The sequence below is a fragment of the Apaloderma vittatum genome, unplaced genomic scaffold (assembly GCF_000703405.1).
Source record: "Apaloderma vittatum isolate BGI_N311 unplaced genomic scaffold, ASM70340v1 scaffold5568, whole genome shotgun sequence".
NCBI lineage: Eukaryota > Metazoa > Chordata > Aves > Trogoniformes > Trogonidae > Apaloderma > Apaloderma vittatum.
The window spans coordinates 14,822-40,032 of record NW_009731134.1 but is presented as its reverse complement, the minus strand read 5'-3'; the positions used below and the strand labels follow the sequence as shown (position 1 = coordinate 40,032).

General features: G+C 37.0%; 1 protein-coding gene across 1 annotated transcript in view; it reads left to right on the top strand.

Moving 5' to 3' along the window:
* Nucleotides 1-24,833, top strand: part of ADAM23 (ADAM metallopeptidase domain 23) — a gene marked incomplete at its 5' end in the record, with an annotated part of 54,285 nt that extends 29,452 nt beyond the window's left edge. Inside the window, 13 exons of the mRNA XM_009875074.1 lie at nucleotides 417-507; nucleotides 2,931-2,979; nucleotides 4,204-4,303; nucleotides 7,302-7,373; nucleotides 8,103-8,189; nucleotides 8,344-8,424; nucleotides 10,594-10,644; nucleotides 11,089-11,152; nucleotides 12,281-12,386; nucleotides 13,209-13,328; nucleotides 14,255-14,423; nucleotides 16,600-16,711; nucleotides 24,739-24,833. Coding sequence (XP_009873376.1) covers nucleotides 417-507; nucleotides 2,931-2,979; nucleotides 4,204-4,303; nucleotides 7,302-7,373; nucleotides 8,103-8,189; nucleotides 8,344-8,424; nucleotides 10,594-10,644; nucleotides 11,089-11,152; nucleotides 12,281-12,386; nucleotides 13,209-13,328; nucleotides 14,255-14,423; nucleotides 16,600-16,711; nucleotides 24,739-24,833 — 1,197 coding nt within the window. The remainder of the gene's footprint in view (nucleotides 1-416; nucleotides 508-2,930; nucleotides 2,980-4,203; nucleotides 4,304-7,301; nucleotides 7,374-8,102; nucleotides 8,190-8,343; nucleotides 8,425-10,593; nucleotides 10,645-11,088; nucleotides 11,153-12,280; nucleotides 12,387-13,208; nucleotides 13,329-14,254; nucleotides 14,424-16,599; nucleotides 16,712-24,738) is intronic.
* Nucleotides 24,834-25,211: the final 378 nt, after the last annotated feature.

Below are 25,211 nucleotides of genomic sequence, written 5' to 3'. Positions count from 1 at the left end.
GATCTTCTGATGACATGTATTTCTTACTGATTTTCTTTTTACATTTAAACGAGAAAAATTTGGTGCCTTTGTATTGCTTTATAAATTATTCTTCTTCCTCAGTGCAGTATTAAAACAATAATAAAAATTTCCTGTTTTAACATGCGCTAATCATACTATACAAAACTATATTACGTACATATCAGACTCTGTTCTGTGGGTTAACCAGCAGACAGGAATTCCCTCAGGTTGAGAGGAAAACTTTTTCCTTAATGTACTTCATTACATTTATTTTCCTTATATGTACACAGGATTGTGATTGCAGAATTGCTGAAGTGGTAGCTATGTAGTAAGCCAGAATGAGCTGTCTAGTGTTCATTACAGTAACTTACTTTTTTTTTCTTTTTTTTTTCAATTGCACTCCTCTTGAAATGTAGTATGGCCTCCCTATGGCCATGGCACAGGAACTAGCACAAAGTCTTGCTCAGAACCTTGGAATACAGTGGGAGCCAGCTGCCAGGAAACAGAGTATGTACATGGACATGGAGTCTTCTGTTGTCCTCCTTAGCTAAGTATATAAAGTCTTCCTTTATAATACTTGAAAAAAATAGCAAACTTGCTGTAACTGTAGAATAAGAATTGCTGCTTTTGGAAATACATGCACCAAAATCTGAGTTTAACCAAAGTAAGAGCTACAAGTTTAGCACTCTTTACAATGACCTCAGTGACATTCTGTGTCAGGAGGTGTTGTGAGTTGGGGCTGGGCTGGCCACTAAATGCGGACAGATGCTCTCTAACCCGTTCTTCCCTCCCCCACAAACGGGAAGGAAAATGGGAATGAGGCAGAGAGACCTATGTGTTAGGAAAGAAAAACTAGAACAGCTTTAATGAAACAATAATGGAAATAATAGTGAAATGATAAAAATCAAGAACCATATACAACTAGATATAAGCCTGATATCGAACCCAACTTCCCCTCTGCCCTTCCCGATATCAATCCGCACTGATGCTACAGAGCAGGAGGCACTGGGGAAGCCCCAGGCTCAGTGGTGGCGGGAGCTGGGTAAAGGGAGCTGGATTCGGGAAGTCAGGATCTGCATCAAAAGCAGGAGATCAGACAGAGCCCTCCCTGGACACCAGCCATTGCAGGAAAAGAAACTCTTTTGATCACTCAATTTATAACTAAATATGATGTATATGGAATGGAATGCTCTCGCTGGTCATCTGTCCTGTCTGTAACTCCCCAGAGGTGCAACCTTTTACTTCCTTGTGACCCCTCTCACTTCCCGGCACCCCCAGCGTGGCACACAAGAGCCAGCCGTGGCCTTGGTCACTACAGGAATAAGAATCAGCAAGAGCCTTTCTGCATCCCAGTCCCAGGCAGTAACTGTGAACATCAGGTGTTATCACTGCCAGTAGTACACACTGCCTGCAAAAACATGCTGCTGACTTCAGAAAGTGCAGCCTTTTAGAAGAGCCTAAACTGGAGAGTAAAAATCACTAAACAGAATTGGGGTTTTTAGCTCAAACCAGGACAGGAGGTTAGATTCCTAACCAACATTTGAAGGTATAATGGTAACAACACCATTAATTAACTCAGAACTCCTTATCTGTCATAATGAAATCTGTTATTCCTACAGAACTATCAGACTTCTTAAAATACAAAAACTCCCTGATTCATACCTGAAGAAATGGTAAGAAGCTGTAACCTAGTCCGGGGAGATATCTGCTCAAGTTGTTGCCTTGCTGCTTCACAGCCAGACTAGAATGATGTGGCCTTAACACATGCAGAGTGTAGGTACAAAAGCTGCTGCAAAAGCCCTTTCTGAGGCTCAAGAAAATGGTTGGTTTTTTCCACTCACATCTTGTAAGCAGTTTGGCTACTTTCTCTCTTTGTTTCTTCTTTAAAAACATGAGCCATAATGCTGACTTTATTTTGGAATCACTTCAGAAATCTGTGAATTAGGAAACTATGGAAAAGTTTAGGGAATGTTTTGTAAAGTATCGCTTTTGAATTGTAAACTTGCAAATTGCTAAATTGTTGTCTATATCATTGGTTTTTGATTACAGGTAAAACAGAGTTTGTATAATTAGTAAATTAAATCTTTTTTTAACTGCAAGAAGTTTTTTAAATGATAAGTGTAGTTTCCTTATTTGGATACCCTTTTAAAGTGAAAAATTAATAGAAGACCTGAGTAAAGTAGAAATAACCATATAAATAAACTGTGAATATTTTCCATGGAGAAAAAGCATGGATTTGCAGTAGTAACTAAAATACAGAACCTTTCTTCTTGAAAATGTTACTACTTTGGTGGATAATTCTTATGGGTAGTTTGTAACTTCTGTTTTACCAACTGTAAGATGTTGATCTTACGGTTTTATTTTATGAATTCAGTCGCTGTTGACTTACATGCTATAGCTGTAAGTAAACTGTAAATCCATTTTCACTCAACTACTTTTTCTAATGAAAGTTTGGCTGATTCACATATTACTGTGAATAATGCTATGCCAAAGGGAAAATAATGTGGCCTCTCCAGTAAGAATTCTCCTTCAGAGTGTTTTGTACACATTTTAGGGAGGAGGATATGTGAACATATTTGTCAGTATCTTGTGTATTGCACATACTCCTCAGATGCCTCTTTTGAAAGCATGTAGTGAAGAATGTTGCCAGCTATTTTTAGCTTTCTGTACTGCTTGAAACTTTTTGCATTGAGTCTAAGAACATGGATATATGCACGTAATTTGAAAGTACCACATTTATATTAATTATATTAGTATATCTTCAAGTGGACTGGTTTCCTTTTTAGGGCTAGAATCTGTACAGACAAGCAGCCATCGGACTTCTGTATAGTTAGTCAAGGTCCACTTTTATAGAAGAGTACTTTTTAATTCTTGCAAGCATATTTATAACTGCTTTCCTTTTCTATTGTATTTTGGTCTTGTCTGAGAAGAGTGTGACTGCACTGAATCCTGGGGTGGTTGCATCATGGAGGAAACAGGGTATGTCATAACTATCAGTAACTGAGGGCTCTGGAATGAGTTCATAATTTACATTATGACAGATATTTATGTGTTGGGTTTTGTCCATGTATTTCAATACTAACAAATGAACCCAAACATACGGATCAATGATTTAAATTTTCTGCAGTTCATTTCCTTTGCATTTTAGGAAGTATTAATACATCTTATATTTTGCAGTGCAGTGCAATGTATTCACTAATAGTTCGCTATACTTACAGTGATTGAAAACTAAAAGATATAGGTTTTTCCTTAGATACATCCACTTATACTTTTTAAATGCACCTGAAGATGTGTTATAATGCAGTTTTGATAAGTGATACTTCTATTTTCCTCCTCAATTTTGATTTTTTTTCTCCCATTCCTTCAAAATTTTAATTTTGAGTGAACAGTCTCTCTGCTTCTGTTCCACTGAAAAAAATTAGAAGCTTTCAGCAAGTACTCTCAGCTCTCATTCTTTAGCTAAACGGTCAGTGAAGTCTGAGGGAGGAAAGCACATTTGTATAGGATGAAGCCAGGTTTCATTGTCCTCTACCCTAAACAAATTCATGGGAGAAAATACAATTAAGATTATGTAATAAGACAAAATAAGTCTTCCTGAGAAAGTCATTGAGCTGGAAGTTTTTGCAAGGTGGAAGAATATTCTGCAAGTAGTAGTACTGAGCTTTGTTCTCTGCTTTTCTCTGGGCATATTCTGAGGGCCAAAATCAGAGATGGGATTTGGGTAAAGTGGATTTTTAGTCTGACCCTATGCAGCTGTTCTTACGGCTACAACTACCTTTACTTTAAAAATTAACCTTATTAGCAGGGTCAGGTGAGTTGACCAGTGATGAATGTAGTCCATCTTTTAAACTGAAGCTGCAGGGAAGACAAACCCAAGTGAACACTAGGTTATGCATGCAATCGAGAGGGTGCATAGAAGCTATTATGATAAAGTGGTTTCACCTTATTAGAAGATTAAAAGACTACAGTTTCATATACCATAGATCCATATAGTAGAAATATAAAAATGCAAAATGTTTAAAAACTTTCTTTTGTTGTGATTTTACTGTTTGAGAATACACCTGAGCTGAAATACTATTGCACACACTGGTTGTAAGAAACTGGGATTTACAGTATTAAAAAAAATGGTTTGAGTCCTCTGCCTCCTTCCATTAACTGTTGGTATTTCAGGTCATTTACTCAGCTAGTTCTTTGCCATTTTAGGGTATTCCATTCCAGGAAATTCTCCAAATGCAGCATTGCAGAATACAAAGAATTTTTACTTCGTGGCGGAGGTGCATGTCTTTTCAACAGACCAACAAAGGTAATAAATATGTTGGTAGTCAGCATCTGTGCTGAATATTGTAATGAAAATGTAATAATTTCACTAACACCCATCTGTTCTCAAATTGATTCAAATGTCTATGGGTATTTTCTTGAGGCTGCTTATAATGTGTAGCAATAGGAGGGGCAATGGTTTTAAACTAGAGCAGTGTAGATTTAGATTAGGCATTAGGAAGAAGCTCTTTACTGTGAGGGTGGTGAGACAATGGAGCGGATTGCCCAGAGAAATTGTGAATGTCTCATCTCTGGAAGAGTTCAAGGTCAGGTTGGATGAGGCTTTGACTGATCTGGTCTAGTGGGTGGTATCCCTGCCTTGGTGGGGAGGTTGGGACTAGATGATCTTTAAGGTCCCTAACTCATTCTATGATTCTATGATAATTAGCTGACTGTTCATTCCCATAACATTTAAAAATAATCTTAAGAGGAATGGAACTTGTTTTCCATCAATTCTTCATGCTCAAATAATGACAAATGTTGAAGCCATTTTTTCACACCTATATACTTCCCCATTCAGCACCAGTTATTAAGCTGGAGGTAGTGCAAAATAAATTCACAAGTGAGGGTGTAGTACACGCTCCACATACACTCCATTTTTGGACTTGGTTGTGAAAAAGAATCCCAGTTACCACACAAGGAGTTAGAAGTCACTAGTTTACTTCATGTAGACAGTAGCAGCTTGTGGTTGTTCTCAAAGTTAACTTCATTTCATTTCAGATGTATATCTAGTAAACTAATTTATAACTGTTTCCGTCTACCATCCACTGGTTTTTTTTACCTAAAAACTTAAAGGTTGTAATTTTTTCTAAGGCAATATTAGCCTGTCATCCTTCTGAAGCTGAGTAGTATAAAAATATTCCGTAGCGTTCTTTTTGCAAAGTAAGGTCAATTCAAAGTATTAATATTCTATTTAATTATAATGTCAGGCTTGCTGTCCTTGTAGAATTTAGCAGCACATGAGACTATTAGGCTGTTCTGTTTACTGTGCTCTGTCCTTTGGTAGACCAACACCATATGCAATTAACTAAAAAAATTTTGCTTGCTGGAGAATTTTTTTGATCTTTTTCCAAGGTAGCAATCTTTGCTTATAGAATTAGATTGTAAGAATTCTTACAGAAAAGAGTAAGTAGGGATAAAGGAAAACACAGCTTAATTTTTTGAAGGTGATTGTTTAGGAAGGTAATAGCAACAAATTGTGAAATTGTCTGATTTACTTCTGTGAAAGTGTTTTCAGGAGAATGGTTAAATTGTCTTTATATGTTATCTACATCAGTGTTTCACAACTTTGAAGTACTTTAGGGGGAAAAAAAAATTCAGTCACTTTGTTTTAAATCCTATTATTTGGATGTAAGGAGATAAGGTAAATAAAACGTAGTTGTGTTACACAGTCATCGTGATGTCATTTTTAATTATAATCTTTTAGTTATGCTCTGACATGTATATGAGCGTTTGATGGTTGCTGATTAATGCCGTAGGAATTCTGTGTGGGTTCTGTTTTCTTGAACCCTTTTTGTTTGCTTACAGGCCACAGGTCAGACAACCAGGTCTGATGGAAAACTGGATTCCATGTTCAGAATAGGAGATCTTGCTGTTTCTACTGAAGCATAGTACTAATGCTGGCTTATGGAGAGGAAAAAAACCCTAAGAAATTCCAGTTTTCTGAGTTGTGTCAACACTGCTAGTGAAGAAGAGTGCATATGGGTATTGCTGGAGTATAGTTTTCCTTCTGGCACGTGGGATTGTAGGTGCTATTGATTAGCTATGTGGTTTATGCAGGTGCTATTGATTAGCTATGTGGTTTATGCAACGGAAGTAAAATGTTTGCCTTCTTTTTCATTAGGCATTATGATTGCTCTCCCTTCCACCTCCTACCCAAAGTACTGAAGAAGACTTCCATCCAAGTTTAGAAATGATTTGGGTGGAAAGGGTCCTTAAAGATTATTTAGTTCCAACCCTCCTGCCATGGGCAGGGACACCTCCTGCTAGACCAGGTTGCTCAAAGTCCATCCAGCCTGGCCCTGAACACTTCCAGGGAGGGGTTTTCCACAACCTCACTGCGCAATTTGTATTGTATCACATGTTATTTTTCATAACTTGATGATCCTCAACAGCTGTACTGCCACTAAGCCCGTGCAGAAAAAACATGTTTGCTCACATTTTTCATCCTTAGCTAGCTGTAGATTTATCAGTTCTCATTTAAACTTGTTAGCTTTTAACTTCTAATTTCAACCATGTTCTAATTATGAATGTATTTCTGTTGCTAATATCCCAGTTAAATTGGAGAGTCTTGATATTCTTGTAGGTTTTTAAAGCCAAATTATTATATTGGAAACAGAAAAGGGTTTTACAAAACTGTTTTTGTGACAAGACTGAAAAATATCTGAAATCACCTTTAATCAAAATTGTGATACATGAAACCAGTATAGGATCCCTATACTCGTGAACTGTAGGATTTATCTGTATTTTATATGCCTGGTCCTAGGGTTAACTGTTTACAGTTTACAGCACATGGAATTTCCTTTTTGGCAGTGTTTCTTAATGCTCGTTATTTTCAAGCTCAGGCATTTTACAATGGAAGAGAGAGTAGCTAATTGCATGAGCAAGCATGGATATCCGAGTGGATCCCAGAGAATCATGTTGCTGACTGGTTTCTTGAAGGAATTGAGAAATGGGCATCCATAGAATAGGAATGAAGTTCAGATGTTATCCCTTGAGTATTATTTTATTGTTTTTCTGTTTATCATAATTTTCTGAGATTGGTATTCTGAAGAGGGCTAGTTTTCAAGTGAGTTAGCTGTATATTTTTCATGTCTTCTGATCAGCATATCTTTCATGTTCTGATCAGGAGCACTTGAAAAAATGCTGCCTTCCCCATCACAGTAGCATGGCATAGGTATTCTCTGGGCTATGTGTGACAGAAAGGTAATTTGATACTAGTTTTATTCTTACTTGGTGGGCCATGTGTGCTTTTTTACTTTCAGCTCTTTGAAGCCACTGAGTGTGGAAATGGATACGTAGAAGCTGGAGAAGAATGTGATTGCGGTTTCCGAATGGCAAGTAGAGTTATATTAATCCACAAGTCTTTCTTAGAAAATATATGAAGATAAATTATGTGATTGGTAAGGGAAGGGGAAAAGCTATGGAAATGAATTTGTTTTGACTATTATTAGGGGGCAACTTCATTAAAGGTCTGTGTTAAAACATTTTTTTTCAAGTGAGAATGAGTACAAAGACAGGGTGTGTTTCTTAGAACAATTTCTCTTATACTAATGACAAGATGTAGCTGTTTCCCAGCAACTGTTGCCCTGCATTGTAGAAGTGCTTACCCCTTCACTTTTCCTCCCCGGAGGGGTAAGACTCCTTATGTGTGCTTTGGAGATAGGTGCCTGTTGGTTTCTTCTCTATTGTAGAAACATTCCAGTGATGTTTTTGCAAAAACCTGCCCTGTAGATTTGAGTCCTAGCTTTAAATATATTGCACCCATAATTTGTTTTCTTAATATTTTTTCTGCATTGAATTTAATTTGACTAAGCAGCATGTCCTTGGCCCAGGCTATTCCACACCTGTGAAGAGGCTTCAGGAGGTGTGCATCCCCTTGTTGCTCTAGCATATTTGCCTCTGTATTCGAGCATTGCAAAGGATTCTTCCAGCTGATAATTTCAAGTCAGGAGTGCTGAACTGTTTCTTTTGTCTGCTGGTGCATAATAGTTTGTTGGAAAGATTGTGAAGAAAAAACTTATTTAAAATGGAAAGCTAAAAATTTTGCTTAATATTTTTTTCAGGAATGCTATGCAGACTGCTGTAAGAAGTGCTCGCTTTCTAATGGAGCTCACTGTAGTGATGGACCCTGCTGTAATACGTCGTGTCTTGTGAGTGTTGCTGCAGTATATTTATTGTTCATCTCAGTTGTCCATGGAAGTCGTGTGCAGCCTGTTACAGTTTGAAGTGTGTTTTACGTAGAATGAAAAGAAACACCTTCTGCAGATATAATCTTAGTCCTGAACTATATTTTTCATTTTCCAGTTTTTCCCACGAGGCTATGACTGTCGATATGCAGTGAATGAATGCGATATTGCAGAATTCTGCACTGGAGATTCTGGCCAGGTATGTATGCAGAAACTTTCTCTGTTTACACTCTTGATGTTTGTTTGCACTCATTTTTATATCAATTTAAAAGAAAAATCAAGATTAACAAACTGCAGACTCATATAAACAAAATTAGGGAAGCTATTTTTAGAACTTAACAATTGGTTTTTTAAACATGAGAATAAGAATAAACAGTCATAAACCAAAAGTATTAAGAGGTCTGTAGGTTTATTTGTTTTTTGAAATGTATACGGTTTGTGTACCTGTATAGTATTTGATCAGGCATCCTCCTTTACTCTTTGCCTGATCTGTAGTGTAAGTACTAAGAATATACTGTAAATGTGAATGGATTGAAAGGTAATAGCAGTAAGATTTTTTGAAATCATAGAACCATAGAATGGCCTAGGTTAGAAGGGACCTTAGATATTACCAAATCTAACCTCCATGCCATGGGCAGGGACGCCTCTCAACTAGACCAGCAGGTTACTCAAGACCTCATCCAACCTGGCCTTGAACACCTCAAGGGAGGGGATATCCACAATTTCTCTGGACAATTTATTCCAGAGTCTTGCCACCTTCGTATTGAAGAATTTTTTCCTAAGATCCAATCTAAATCTGTTTTTCTTTAACTTAAGTCCATTTCCCCTTGTCCTATTGGTGGAGAGCCTTCCTGTAGGTTCCCTTCAGGTATTGGAAGGTAGTTAGAGGGTCCCCCTGGAGTCTTCTCTTTTCAAGACTGAACAATCCCAGTTCCCTTAGCCTATCCTCATAGTTTAAAATATAAAAGTAGAAAACTACAACTAATTGAGTATAGTATCATAGAATCATTTATGTTGGAAAAGACTCTTAAGATTGTCAAGTCCAACTATTAACCTGCCTGACACTGCCAAATCCACCACGAAACCATGCCGCTGTGCACCACGTCTGTTACGTACATCCAGGGATGGTGGCTTCACCACTTCCCCTGGGCAGCCTGTTGCTCTTATCCTGTTACTTGTTACATGGGAGAAAAGGCCAACCCCCACCTCACTACAACCTCCTTTCAAGTAGTTGTAGGGAGTGATAAGGTTTCTCCTTTTCCTTAGACTAAACAACTGCGGTTTCCTTGGCTGCTACTCATAAGACTTATATAAAGTCTTACGTTTTTTAAGAGTATGCACATGTATGATAATTTTAGAAGTTGTGAATCATTTCCTGTTGAAAACATTTGGCTAATACTCCGAAGTACAGGAATAAACAGCAAACAAAAGGTTGTTTTAAATTCAGTTCTTTTAATCAATCAACACTCTGTATATCTTCCATTTTCACAGCAACTTTGACACTTCAGGTGATAGATGCTGCTTTTCAATACAGAGTATTTAGCTTCAAGATTATGACAGCTTCACAACTCTGCTGCAGTCATGTACTGCATCAAGTTCTTAGATTTGAAGAAGGAAGAGTCAGTATAGATCTCTCTCAGGATGTGTCTCTCCAGACGTTGGCTTAAGAGACACCAATAAACTAAGAGTAACCTCTTTTTATATTATCTGAGACATCCACACTTAGAGATAACTAACTGTTGCTAAGATTTTGTTGTAAATATTTCATTTTGTAGATGGAGCATACTTAATGGGAGGGAGAAGGAATTTCTTAAGCTAGAAAGGCTGCTCTGAGAAGATTGGCTAATGTGATCCATTGCAGCAGCATACCTTTTCAAATCTTCACAGGTCCCTTTTTAATAAGTAAAAGCTTTGAAAATGGTCTGATCTTAGCTTTAGTAATCCGAGGCTTCTGGACCTACTAACTACCACAAAAATTTCCAATGCCAAGAGAACACGTCAACTAACATCACAAAAGCCCACAGCTCTGTAAGCCAAGGACTGATGGGCTACAATGAGATGTTTGCTCACTTTTCGTGGAACTGAAATGAATGCAGTGTCAGTGTTGCAAACATGGCTCCGGTATTAGCTACGAAATACAGTGCTATTGAATGCTTTTTTTTTTTGCTTTTCGTTTCACCACACTCTCTTAGTTTCTATTTGAAATATGCAGAAAGCTAGAATCAAACCTTGTATTTGATAGCCCAAGATGTTAGTGTCATGCACTTTGTATGTTGTGCAATGGTTTTATAAAATGGGGAAAATTCTGTATGTGATCCTTTGATGTATTATTACAGTACACACGATAAAAAAAGATTTTTTTTTTCAGTGTCCGCCAAATCTTCATAAACAGGATGGGTATGCCTGTGATTCTAATCAGGTATGCAGTGTTTTAAAATCCCTGCACATCAGCAAATAGAAATTGACTGGCTGTTTTTTAATCCCATCTTCCATATTTCTTCATAAATTTTGTCTTTTGGACCATCAATGTTGCTTGTGCTTTATGAACTCTATGAATAGCAAAAAAATTATTTAAAGGAAAATCAGCTTGGTATCTTTACGTTTTATGTGTAGATCTTGTATTACACTCCATGCTAATAAGTTTACAACTATGTAAATAAATATAAAGCAGCTGCTGAAATGTCAGTGCATATTAGAATAGACATCAACTGACTTTGAGAATCTGGGCCAAAATGTACCCAAATTTGTGCTGTTATATATCCTGATATGTGTGTGAAGAATCAACATGGGGCATTTTTTGTGGGAGGTGAAGGAAATGAAATAGCATTCAGTTCTCATTGCTAACATGTTATGTTTTGTTTAGGGTCGTTGCTATAATGGTGAATGCAAGACAAGAGATAATCAGTGCAAATATATCTGGGGATCTAGTAGGTTGCCTTTAACTAACTTAAATTTTATTTATTTTATTTCTGGTTTTGTGTTTATTTTTGTATTCATTTTGTATTGTAGTTTTAGTATTTTTGTTCTTTCTGCTGTTAAGTCAGTAGAGTAGACTGCAGTGAGAAGGTGTGCCTGTGGCCAAGTGCAGTTTTGAGTTTGGAAGTGACAACAGTGGATTGCTGTGATGTGTTGTGCTTGCACACATAGGTGGGGCATCAGGTGCTGAACTCAGGTGCTGAACTCTGGTGCAGTTAGGTGAGAAAACATGCAAAATATAGCAACTTAGATTTACTGGAGAAGGGGGAAGGGTTTGAGGATTTTTTGGTAAAATTGAGTGGAGACAACATTTTCTCTGTCCTCTGATGCCTTTTTGAGCTTTATGTTGCCACCTCACATTTATTGATAATATTAAAGGCAATAGATATTTTTGTTAACTAATTTCTTTGTATCCTACACACTTACATTTTAGAATAGTTTGCCTTCCGTACCAGTGATTTTACTGAAACTACTCTGTCATATTTACTTGTAATATTTTCTCCTCCTCTATATAGCTGTGCTTTTCTTAATTGATTTTTAGAAAAAACAAATTATCTTGTAAGTAACTAATAGTGGTTTTCAACCTATTAATTCAGATTTCTACTCGTAAAAATCAGTAGAAATTACATGTTGACTGTTCAACCTTGTTTTCTTTGTGAACTTCTAAAACAATAACATTAACATTGAGTTGAACCTATGGTTGTGGTATATGGCATGTATAAAATCCTTGTTCTCCTGAAATACAGATCAGGGATAATTGCAGTGCAAACAAGTAGATTAAATCTATATGCAACTGTTGCAAGGTGAACAAAATTAGACCACAGTTAAATTCAAATGCAGGAGACAATACAGACACTGTGGAGATTGCTTTTTTAAAAGTTCAGGGCAAATTTTGAACTTTGAGCATTATTTTAGAGATCTGTAGGTATAGCAGTTCAGTCACTGAGAAATATCATATGTGTACATACACAGAGGGTTACATTTCTGTTTTGTATTAAAAAATACAGAGAACTGCTGCAGGTTTTCAAAGTTGACATGCTGCCAGTGGAAAGTACATTCCTTTTTCCTTTCATCAACAGAGTCTTCAGGATCTGACAAATTTTGTTATGAAAAGCTTAATACAGAAGGCACAAAAAAAGGAAACTGTGGAAAGGATGGAGACCGATGGATTCAGTGTAGCAAACAGTAAGTTCAGCTTGATAGGGATTGTTTGTGTTTTAAATAGATTAATACTGGTGTAATATTTTCTACTTTTCATTAATGTGTCAGCAATTTGTTTTGCATTATTTTGGATCTTCTTTCCTTCACAAAGTTTGCGTCTTCAAAAACTTCCGTAGCTCATTCTGACAAATCCATGGGTGACTTAGCAATATACTTGTAAAAAATTCCACATTTTCACAAAAGTGTACAGTTCTTTCAGAGGAGCTGGAGGACAAGGCAGCAAAAAGTCACAAGTTCAGACTTGATAGTGGTAAATTAGGCTGCAGATAGACACACTGTTTTCTCTTGCTCTGGGACTGATACCAGATTGTGCTCTTTCAAGTTTATTCCAACCTTTATTTGGACCAGAGAGGACCATTAGGCCTACAGATGCTGTAGAGAAAATGGATGATTCATTTGCATTGTATCAGTACTAGATGAATATTTGATTAAATTTCCTCTTCAAGTTAAAGATCATTAGTGGATAGGCTCAAATTTCTCCTAATTTACTTATTGTTCTGTTGTCCTGCAAGTGAAATAAAATACAATTAAAAATCCAAATTTAACATTAATGTGCAGTGTCCAAGTTGCTAGAGAGAAGGCATGAATGATTTCCTCTTTCTCCCTCTTGTTGTTTATATCAAATAATATTTTATTTCCAGACTTGTACTCTGAAGGTCTTTCATGCAACTTATGGTAATATATTAGTTAATAGCAGCATCGTTGCCAGTCTCTTTTTTTTTTTTTTTCTGGAAGTTTACTACATGTTATTCCAGTAACTTTTTGTTTTATATTCCCATTTTACAGTGATGTTTTCTGTGGCTTTTTGCTCTGTACTAATCTTACTAGAGTTCCACGAGTTGGTCAAGTTCAAGGAGAAATTATCCCAAATTCTTTTTATCATCAAGGACGAATAGTGGACTGCAGGTAAAAAATAATTCAGTGTTCCAACATGATCTTGCCTTGTCAAACCTAATTGAATTAAGATAAACATAAATGTAAAATTGTATGATTTGTAGGTAATTAGTATGTTACAGAAAAATCATTACTCTGAGTGGTATTTGGTGTATAAAAATAAAAAGACTAATATTCCACATTTAAAGAGGGCAAAATATGGATTATCATCTTGATTACACTGTTTTCTCCAGTAGCAGAACTTCACAGTCAGGGTTTGATGCTCAGCATTATATTTTTCGGAGAGGGGAAAGGTCAGTAATTGCCAAAGACTATATATTAAACGATGAGTTTGTGTGTTATATCCTCAGAGAAATAGCTGTAGGGAAATGAGAGGGAGGAAACTGAAGAGTTGTGGTGGGATAAGATGTTAAGCCACAGTTCACTTAAGGGGCTGGTAAATGGCTTCTAGCTTCCTGTGCACAGCACTGGATTTGTATTTTAAAGACATTGGTAGCATTGCTGTCGTGCTGAGAATACTCTCTTACATGGTTAGATCCTGAATGAAGAATGGTTCTTTATTCTTCTACCATTCACTAGTATTTTTATTTAAATGTCATCACATGGGAAGTTAGTTTTTAAACATATTTGTACCAGTAGTATTTCAGAGCATTTAGGGGTGGGGAGGAAGCATGGCCTGTCAAAGACTCCTAATCCCGAAGCATAAGGTGCCCTTTTTGAATAATGAAGTCATTATCAGGACTTCTTTTCAGTCTGTCAACTGAAACACCTTGTCAATGCTGTGGAGAGACAGAAAAACATTATAGTTTTGTTCAATTTGACTGTATGCTTGAATGAAAGAAAGGTATGAGGCGTTTAGTATCTACACTAACATGTTTAATATTTTCAGAAGACTCCGCCCATAATACTAATAGTATCTTAAAACTTATTTCTCCTAGTGGTGCTCATGTTCTTTTGGATGATGACACAGATTTAGGTTATGTGGAGGATGGAGCTCCATGCGGACCTCAAATGATGTGTCTGGACAAAAAGTGCCTGCCAATTCAGTCCCTGAACATAAGCAGCTGTCCCATTGGTTCTAATGGAAAAGTCTGTTCTGGTCATGGGGTGAGTCTGCACTGGGAGTTAGCAGCTAAGCTTTTCAGAAGATGTATCTCTGCTCTATCTGGTCTTCATGTACAATGTAGAGTTCTCTACCTGGAATTGTTCCTAAGACATACTGGTCTGAAAACACAAATGTTAGATTCAGAGGAAGACTGCCGTTCTGTGAAACAGAGAGAAAATTTTTGAAAGCAAAGCTGTCAAATTATTTCTGCAATTATATCCAAAGTGTTACTTTCATTACTACCAAGGAAGAGCTTTGACATCAGTTATTGTAAAGACTTCTGTTATGTACTACCCATATATCAGGCTACTTGCCAACTTAAATTAAACTTTCTCCTGCACGCTAGCACCTTTATAAAGTTGGTCCTGTGTTTGTGGAGTTGTACGTCGTGACTTAAAATTCTAAACTGTTTGACCTCAACAGAGATGATACATTCTCTTGAACAGATGTCAGTCTCTTCTCTGATAGGATGAGGAAATGGCCTCAAGTTGTGCCAGGGGAGGTTGAGACTGGATGTTAGGAACAATTTCTGCATGGAAAGGGTTGTTAAGCACTGGAACAGGCTGCCCAGAGGAGCAGTTGAGTCACCATCACTGGAGGTATTTAAAAGACGTGTAGATGTGGTGTTCAGTGACACGATTTAGTGGTGGACCTGGCGTTGCTGGGGTAATGCTTGGGCTTGATGATGTTAAAGGTCTTTTCCAACCTAAATGATTCTAAGATGGAAAGTGTATCATTTTACATTCAAGCACATTATATTCTGTTATTCTACTCAAAAGTCCATTTGTCTAAGATGTTGGGTATGTTTTGCTGGACAGATTCCTGTTCTATGTCTTAACTGATGCTGACAAAGTATTGATGAAAACTTTCCACTGAGGGATTCAGTGGACAGATACCTGCCTGAGGGGCTTGACTTAATACGAGAAGGTGGTTTTTTTCATTTTGTTATGTGTAATTGAAGATGAATTTGAGTGCTTCAAAGAAGAAGATTAAGTTCAAAATCAAGACTACAAATTTTAAAATTGGAAAGTAAAAGATCTAGGAGATCTAGAAATTGTCTGAGTACATTTGGAGGGTGACATGAGTGGTGAGAGAACTGTTAAATTTTGTTTTGCTTTGGATGATTCAGTTCATAATTTTAAAAGAATACTTCAGTTGATCAAACCTGTCATAAGATGTATTTGTCTTTAGCATCCTAAATAAGATTCTTCAGTGGATATTTTAAGAAACAGAGTGACATAAAAGTTAAATTAAAAAAAATAATTACATGTACTACTTACTTGTAATCATTAGTGCATAGGTTATTTTCTGGGGTTTTGACATTATGTTCCAGTTTCTAAAAGACTTTATTAACTGATGCCTAATGATTGACTTCACTCCTAGTTACATAATCAAAACTTCATTATTTGTTTTGTGTCTATTGCTCATGTCATGTTTTTTTTCCTTAGCAATATCTTCTAGCAACAAATTCCATGTGTTCATTCTTTCTCATATGGGAAGTTTATAGCTGTCAACTCTCCCTCTTAATTTGATATTTTAGCTTTTGTCAGTTTGATAGGTTTTTCTCTATCTCGTAAATGTACTGACAATTATTTTATTGGGTCCTAAGTCCTTTCTTAGAGGTCATTCATCTAAATGAAGACTGAAGTTATTTCCTTTCGTTCTAGAAGATAAGCAAACACTCCTATTGCTGCTTAGAAAAATAGTATGACAAAACCAATGAAAATCTTACTATTTTTTCTACATGGGAGCAAGCTGTACGTGAGAGGTTGTAAAGCATGACCATGTCTTGAACCTTTTAAATGCAAATGCACATGTTCCTTCTGGACATCCAGGCTTAAAGTCTACATAGTTGGTTAGTGAAGACCTAACTAGTCTAGACAGGGAGTTTTTGGATGATGGTTTCTGCTCGTTTTTTATCTTCTGTGCAGGTGTATAGTGCACCTGATGGTGGAACCACTGGGAACACTTCTTCTCCTAGCATCTTAGTGTATTTAGAGGTTTAAAGGAAACTTCCAGGTTATTGATCCATTATACTCATTCAGCATACTCAGTGCTACTGGTGCAATGTATAAATGGATAAGTTTTATACTGTGAATGAAGTGCCTAATTGCATGTTAAATAAACTTAATAAAATGTAGTTAAAAACCAACTGCTGTAATTTATTTTATTTTCCAGGTTTGTAGTAATGAAGCCACTTGCATTTGTAATTTCTCCTGGGCTGGGACAGACTGCAGTATTGATGATCCCATCAGGGATACTGGTGGCAAGAAGGATGAAGGACCCAAGGGTTTGTGTGATTTCAGTTTTGATGTTCTTTCGAGTATTTAGGACATTTTGCAGTAGAATTGGCATATAAAAAGAGAATAATATTGTGAAGTCCTGTCTAGACCTAGACAGTAAAATTCCACTTCATGTAGATGAAGGAAGTCTTTCTGCTTTGAGAATTGATGAAAGTTTTATTTTTCTAATCTAAATTTGGGGAAGATTGCAATAGGTGATGGTATGTACTTCCTTGTTTTTCCTATGTCCCTTATGCTCTGTTTTTTATGATTTTTTTTTGTGATTGGAATCTAAGTGTAGCTCTTATTATTTATAGGAGAACTGAGTATTTGTGTTTTACTAGATGTTTCCAGTTCCCTTAGTTGTTGTCTAATTCAGAGAGCTGTGGCATAAGAAAGGGAAAAGTGGCATGTCCCTGGTGAAAAGAGCTTTGATTCTTTGAAACCAGATTTCAATGGGAGGAAAAAGAAATAAATTAAGATTTTAAGACTTACATTATTCTTACAACTATTATTACCTGTCTTAGGTATTGAGTAGGTATTTCAACTGGATACAAAGTATAAATATAAAGAAGAGCTATTGAGGAAATAATTCGTTAAAAAAGAGGAAGAAAAGCACTTGAGATTCTTTGACTTATCTGCCAAAAAAGTATCTTTGTATTGTGCTGTCCATTTTTTTTAAATGTCTTTCCTGTCACCGGGACATTGTCCAACATCAAGCTATATTTACCTGGTGTTATAAAGTTCCCAGTAAACAACAGAGAAACCCAAACAAAATTTTTCTGCTATGTCCCAGGTCCAAGTTCTTGTGTTGGTTATGTAAGGCTGATGGGAAGAAGATAGAGTTGTTTAAAAATGTACTCTTTAGAGCTCAGACTCTAATCAGATACTCTTTATTCAGGGTTTCAGGGGAGGATGGAATTTTGGTATATCCCTCCAGAAAGGCTTTACTTCTGTCTTGTGCACCTTATTCTTTTGCCCCTTAGCAGAAAGGTTCCACTAGAACTTTACCAAGACCTGTTGAAGAGATCATCTTAAAACAAGTACCACTGTGAAGGAGGCTCTCTGGAACAGTCCAGAGTTGCATTAGGGAATGTGTGCAAGGTGCCTCCTGGACTCCTAACCCCACTGCTGCTCAGTGTGGAGATGCCTGGTTTGTACCTTGTCTTACAAAGCTGCTTTTCATTCCATTTCTCACAGAAACCTTCCTAACTGTGGAACGCTGCTTAAAGTCTTAAAAAAAATAGTGGAGAACGGTGCTGTTGAGCTCGTTACTTCTTTTTATGTGTAGATGAGGAGAGCAATGTTGACAGTTGTGACATTGAGAGTACATGAATTTTATATTACTTATTTCAATGTTCTGTAATTAAGAAATAATTCCCTCCTTTGTAAAATGGTCTGTAGGAAAGGCAACACAGAAGGTACGCCTATCTTGGTTAGATTTTTGTAATTCAATTTAATTCATCAAATTCAGAATGGAGATAACTTTGTGAAAATTAATACATAGATGCTGAAATACTCTGGGGGAAAGTCTTAAATTAATAGTATCTGCAGGGATTTCTGCCAGTAGGTTCAGACATAAAGTTTAGACTGCATTTTTCAGTGGAGTCCCCTGCAAAGAAGCAGAATTTTTGTACAAGGTGGCCCACTGATTTGAAAAGATGGATTATTTTTACTTACATTGTTGTAGTAATTTTTTGATGTTGAATCACCTAGAAATTAATTTGGCAGCTTGAACACTATAATCTCTTTTGTGTGCTAATAGAGGAATCCCTTTGTGAAAAGTTGTCAGAAGAATACAGAAATAGTTTTCTGTGTGGTAGTGATCCAATGAACTAAAGCAGTTTCCAGTCAGTTTTTTTCCCTTTATTACCAGTACTTCCTGTGTCATAATGCCAGTTTACAAGTCTGAGACAGAAACCAAAATTCCTGCTTTTTTATAGCCCTAAATTTGAGTTTTGTTACATTTCAAAAACAGAACACTCATGATGTGAAAATTCACCTCATAGATTTAAGATTCATTGCACCATAAATCCAAGAATTTTTCTTACTACAATTAGAGCATGTATAAGTAGGAAGTATTGCTATTTATTTATATATTGCTGTGGTAAGTTACAGTTGACTGCTGTTCCTGCTGCACTTTTCAGACCTTTCCATCATCCATCCATTGGTTTTGGCTCCACAGTGTATTTCAGGGTTAAAAAAATCAGTGGTCCTTAGTTATGTTTGTATTAACAGATGAGTCTTGAATTACTCTAAACTCAGCAACCTGCTGTATCCTGTAGCAGCAGACCTGCACAGCGTGCCAGCAGCTGGGGGAAGATAGAGAGTTCTTGCTCTTAGTTTTCAGCTACTGAAAAAACTTTGAATTACTTCAGAGTGTTGGCTAGCAGTAGCATTCCATATGCACACAAGTTTATTCCTTTGCAATTTCATTTTCAGAATTAGACCTTTGATTGACTAGCAGAATAGTGTTTGTTTGGGTTTTTTAATATAAAACTTGTGTCTCAAGTGTGCGCATGTTTATCTGTGTATATTTATGAAACAGGAAAAAAAATTACAAAAACATTTCAAAACAGACTTTTTTTCAGCATGAAGCCCTATAAAGCTTTTGTCTCTTGGAAAAGTTCCCATTAGACAGGGAATTCAGCTGATGTCTTGTGGTCTTTTATGGCTCAATGAATCTATCAAGCCCTTAATCTTTGAAATGAGAAATGTATAGATATTTTTTTCTCACAAGGCTCCACGAAAAAAATTAAAAATAATGCCTCAGTGTCTTATGAGAGACTATCTGAAGATACTGAAATTTCAAGGGTGTTGCCTGAGGCACATTTGTAGGGTAAGTTTTTCCCATATTTAGGTTATGGAGATAGAATCCTAACGATAAATGCAGTAAAAAGAAAAATATTAATAACTAGTAAAGGAATTAGTTAAGAAGTTGTGTTGGCTTTCTTTTTTTTATTCCTCTGATGGAACTGTTTCCAAACAAACAGTTTTCATTTGGTTAGTTGTATTATGGATGCAGTAAGTTTCTGGTGATCAAAGGGAACTTTTCTTATTGGTGATTTATGCACATTTTGGCTGTTTTAAATAAGCAGAAGGTGTTCTCTTGTTAAGGAGTGTTCTCTTGTTAAGGAAATAGTAGAATCACAGGCTAAGAGAGTCTTATATTTACAGGAAAACATCTCATTGAAATATTTGCAAACATTCCAAGAAAACCAAATATGGCCCATTTCAGAATTTTTAAGGCTGCAGTATTTGGTAAATAAAGGTTTGTTAGGTGGTTTGAACTGTTTATCCAACAATGGATTATGGCATAAAATATTCCTCTGAGGAATGACTTCATGTTTTCATTTCAGACGTGTATGTGATCGTTTCCTTAAAAAATCTTCCCTTTTCCCTCCACACAGTGAGCATGGCCACTAACAGGCTAATAGGTGCAGTGGCAGGGACCATTCTGGCCTTGGGGGTGATTTTTGGAGGCACAGGGTGGGGAATAGAGTAAGCATTTTTCTTAGTCTGAGTTTTATGTTTGGTGCCTAGTGTGTGAGGTAACTGTATGCACCCAAGTCCTCTGTGTATTACCCTGTTAGCTTTGTTGTGTGGTGACAGTATTTGTCGTGTGATTTGACTGTGTCTGTGTCACGTGGTTTGCTCATGCAGTGTTGAACCTTCTCCTGTCTGGGATAATGTGGGGCATAAAATAAGAAGTCTGTGAATCTTTACATTGTCGCAGTAAAATTATATGTCTAAATGTTTCCATTAGACCAAATTATAAAAATAATGGGGGGAAATGGAAATCTGTGACTACTTTGCACAATAGACTAACGTGGCTTGTTTTGTAAAATGCAGAAATTGTCTGTTACAACCTGTGGGGCTTTCAGTCTAATAATGGGTGACATGATCTAGCTAGGAGGATGAAAGCTGATGACAACACTATAGACAACTAGTTTTACAGCAAAGCTTCTGAGCGTTCTATTGCTAAGATTCTCTTTCCTCAAGGTGGTAGAATGCTGAGATACAGAATTCATACAAAAAGAATACATATGAGCAATTTTTTTGTCATCTTATAGCCTTTAGTAAACTGTAATCTTGTTAGCCCACTACCTCAGTTTTAACAGTGGTTATGATTTATATACGTGTATGTGTGTATATATATATATACACACATTTAAAAATTCCCATATAAGAATTGTCTTCATTCTGCATTCACTGTGCAAACTGCAAAATAAATTGCTGCTACTCTGCTCTTCTACAATTTTGTTGCGTTTCTAATAGTATATATTACTTCTGCTGTGTGAAGGGCCATCAGCCTGACAGGGGAATCATAGCAAGGCAGTCTGTGATTTCTAATCAGGCCGTGTGAAAAACTCTTCATGTACAGTTCTAATGAAGGCTGCACAGGCAGTCTTCTGGCAGGGAGGTTTTTGCGTGTCTGAGTTTGCAGCCCTGGATACAACCTTTTTTAGCTTTTGCTGAAGTGGACTGTTACTCGGGATTCTCAGAACAGTAGAGACCTTTGCACTCACGGAGGACAGCTAATAGAAAAACAGATAGAAGCAAGAAGGTAATAGATCACCTGCTTCAGAAAGATCAGAGCACTGTTTTACTGGTGGCTTTTACAGCTGTTTGTAAAAACTGAAGACTGTAAAGCCTGTAGATGTTTGGAACCTAGATTCTAGAGCAGAGAATTTACCTACACGTTGAGGACCGTTTGCCTTTTGCTTACAGTCTGCCTTATGCCTTTCTGTTTTAGTTCTTCACTTACCTGCTGTCTCAGTCCACTTAGTTCTGACTCATGTCCCTGACCATTTGTTCTTGCTCCTGTATCCTGCTCTAATTCCAGCTTTTCCACATCTTTCCTCTGCTCTTATCACTCGCTACCTGACTCATTGGTTTTGTTTCTATTCCTACTTCTCTTCTGGATCCTGTCAGTCTTTGTCCTCTGGTTCTTTCAGCTACAAATGTACATTCAAGGCAATTTGCTGCTACTTTTTGTTGTTCGGTTTAAAGAAAGCACATGGGGAACACAAATACCCTCTCTGTTCCTCATGGCCTTCAGGTCCTGGCAACTGTTACTGTCAATTATGAATTTATTTTGGTAATCAAAGGGGACGAAATGGTGGAGTAGTTTTGTTTCCAGACTTCATCTTCAAACGGATACCTAGAAACTAGAGGATTTGGCTGGCCAAATGACATGCAAGAAAAGAAAGCGTCAAACCACCCCAGTGTGCTGGTACCTCCAGGATAATCTGGAGTAAACTTGTCTCTTCTACAAATAGCAGAGTTCGGAGCGATTGGCAGTGTTAGATTTATGGTTAGACTCGATGATCTTAAAGGTCTTTTCCAACCTAAATGATTCTGTGATTCTATGGTAAAGATTTAGGGAATAGTCAGAAGTCCATTGAAACTATAGGTGTGTTCTCTTTTAAGAACCTTCAGTAGGGTTTGTGTCAGGGTCCTAAAAGATAGCTGTGCAGGTAGTGCCTTGCAGGAGAGGGTGGTGTGCCAGGTGGTTACGGTGCAGTCAGTTGCAGATGTTTCTTCCTGACAAATCTCGGTCTGCAGGTTGCAGCAGTAGTGTGGCAGGAAGAACAAGTGTTGCATCTTGTAATAGTCTGGATAGAAAATGACCCCACAGTATGGTGGTTATTAAAAACCTTGGCTTGCACATCAAGCATCCGAGTCCAGTGACTAGAGAGGCTTATGTAGCTGAAACATACTGATTTATACTTTTCTTCATAAACATCACTAACTAAAATGTCCTGATGCAAAGTGAGCTTCATACCGTTAGCAAAATTCTGGTTTATTGATAATACAATTTTCTTGATAATGATTAATAAAAGTAAGGTAAGGTATAAAATATAAAAAAATAGTCCCATTGTACGCACTTTTATGTGCACGGTCTGGTACAATCTTAAAACAGCTTAGCAATAATCCTCTTAAATCTCTGTACTTTAAAACAGGAATTCATTAATTGGAGGACTCCATTCTGGTAAACAAGTGGCCGCTGTTTAGTAATCATAAGTATTCCAGTAGCTTTGTTTTTACATTGAAGTCAGAAACGAGAGTATTTTCTGTATTGGGAGAACAAATTGCTGTTTGTTGAGTGGATATGCACTATGAAAGAGATTTATTTCTCTCCTCCCCTCCTCCCACAGAATATGTAACAACTAGGGAACATAATAAGAAGAGGATGTAAAAAAAAGCAGTGATTTGCTACTTCCTTACCTAAGTTATGAGCATATTACTATCAGTTAATCATTGTGCCTCTTTTGTGGGAAGGTAGCATTCCATGGCTAGAAAAAAAAAGAGCTTTAGATTTTTTTCAAGGCTTCTAAAATTTATTACAGATAAATTACTTACTGTGTTTTAAATCTTTTGTTGTGTGCAAGCATGTAATAAAATTCAGAATAAGCCATAGATCTGAGTCAGATACAGTAGCTCATTAGGCTGCAGTTGAAAGCAAGCCTTAATTGGGAATATAATGCCTGTGGAATGGCATTCATTTACGCTGCACTGTGCTCACTCCTGTTGATTTGATCCAGGTGTGACTTTAAAGGTAAGTCCAAGTAAGATACGTTCTTCCAAGTTGTGAAAAATTACCTTTTATTATTGTTGTCAATTCTGTGCACTGCTGATGTCTGTAAAGCTCGCTGTATTTCTTTCCAGACAAGTCTCTGACTCATATTCCTGCACAGTCTTTGTGTAAGAATTGCAGGAGGTGATTTTTAAAATGTGGTTTTCTTTTAGCTAATCTGATCTCTACAAGCACTGATATGGGGAACATATAACGGATGCACTGAAGTTAGGTCCCTGCATTACGTTTTAAATCTTAGGGCATGTACTTACTGTAGTGTCTGGGACTGGGCAGAAGGTTTTGTGATACCGACCTAACAGCTTAAAACTTTGAGTTGTTGCAGCTGCCCTTGCTCTTTCCTTTGCTGATCTCTGGCTGCTCCTTTTTCTTCCTTACGTTAGCTGTCTGACAGTTTTGCAAACTCAATTTCAGAACACTTAAACGAGGAAAATTTCAATTACTGTGTAGAAGGGTTGATTTGGGAGACCGGGTTACGAGGCTAAAACTGTTTTTGAAGGCTGTTCTGAACATGTAGATGTTAAAATCAAAAGCATGCAATATATGCTGCAAAGGAACTGTTGGGTTGGTTTCATTTTGCCTTGAGCTCAGGTGCTTTACATCAAAGACTGCTCAACAGAAAATCTTTGTACAGACCCATTAAAATGACTTAAGGCTATTGTCAGTTTTCCTCCACCCTGTGTAAGTAGAGCACTTAAGGGTCAATTATGAATATCTTATTTAGTGTTCTTTTGCCCTCTTCAGAAAATTGCACAAGCATATTTTGTGCTGCTACTTTTTGTTGCTCTGTTTTTCCTGCTCCACCCTTCCTCATTTTGTTGTTAAGTAGCTTCTTGAGGATGGTGAAGAGATGCTTTGATGTTTGGAAAGCTTAACTTTTGTTCCTTATTATATAGTCCTTTGCTTTTGTCAAGCAAATGTTTGTAAATTTAGCATTGACTTAATGGTAGGGAGTCTGTACTGCGATTAGCAAGTGGTCCTAGATGCTCTCAACTCAAAATATCTACCGCAGTTCAGGGTCCCCCATGAAAAAAGTTAGGCTTTTTGATTTTTTTTTTTCTTTCTCATTTGCTGTAGTCATAAAGCATACAGCACTCATACTTCTTGCTTTAAACTAATAAATTATTCACAAATATCTTAGTGTCCTCAGCTGACAGTTTATTCACTAGATAATGGTGTGAGTCACAATGGAATTTACTGTCTAATACTAGATTTTTATCTATGGTAGAAGTCAACATAGCATAATGCAGAGACCAACAGCTTTGTTCACGCTCACTGTTAAAGAAAAGTAAGTTGGGCTTACTGAAATTGTCTAGAGACATCACCTTGTGTGCTGTCTGTATTCCTTGAATTGTTTGAATACCCTTCAGTTGCTTCACTTAATGTGAATAAAGTGGTTGGTTCTTATGTCTGTCTTACCATAATCCTTTATCACAGGTCCTAGTGCCACCAATCTTATAATAGGCTCCATCGCTGGTGCCATCCTGGTAGCAGCTATTGTCCTTGGGGGGACAGGATGGGGCTTTAAGTAAGCAATGCCGCATGTCTTCTCTTCAGTGGCTATGGCATTTCTATTTCTTGCTTACATCACTAAATTTTGAGTTCCTGCTACAAGATTTCTAAGTTAACTCCCCCCTCACCCCTTCAAACTACAGCAAACTGGTTTAGAAAGAAAGAATTACATGTGAGTGCACTGAACAAGAGGAGGAAACGGATTTGAAACAAGCAGATGGCATCAGGGTGCAAAGCTGAAGAACAATCAAAGAATTCAACTTTCATGAGTTCGCCCTAACACTTAGGGAGCAAAGTCTGGTTTTCACCACTGGTTAGTAGCGTTGTTCTCAGAAGTTGACTGAAGTGGCTAAAACCCCCAGAAGACACTTGTCTTAAGGGCTGTTTATTTTGAATGC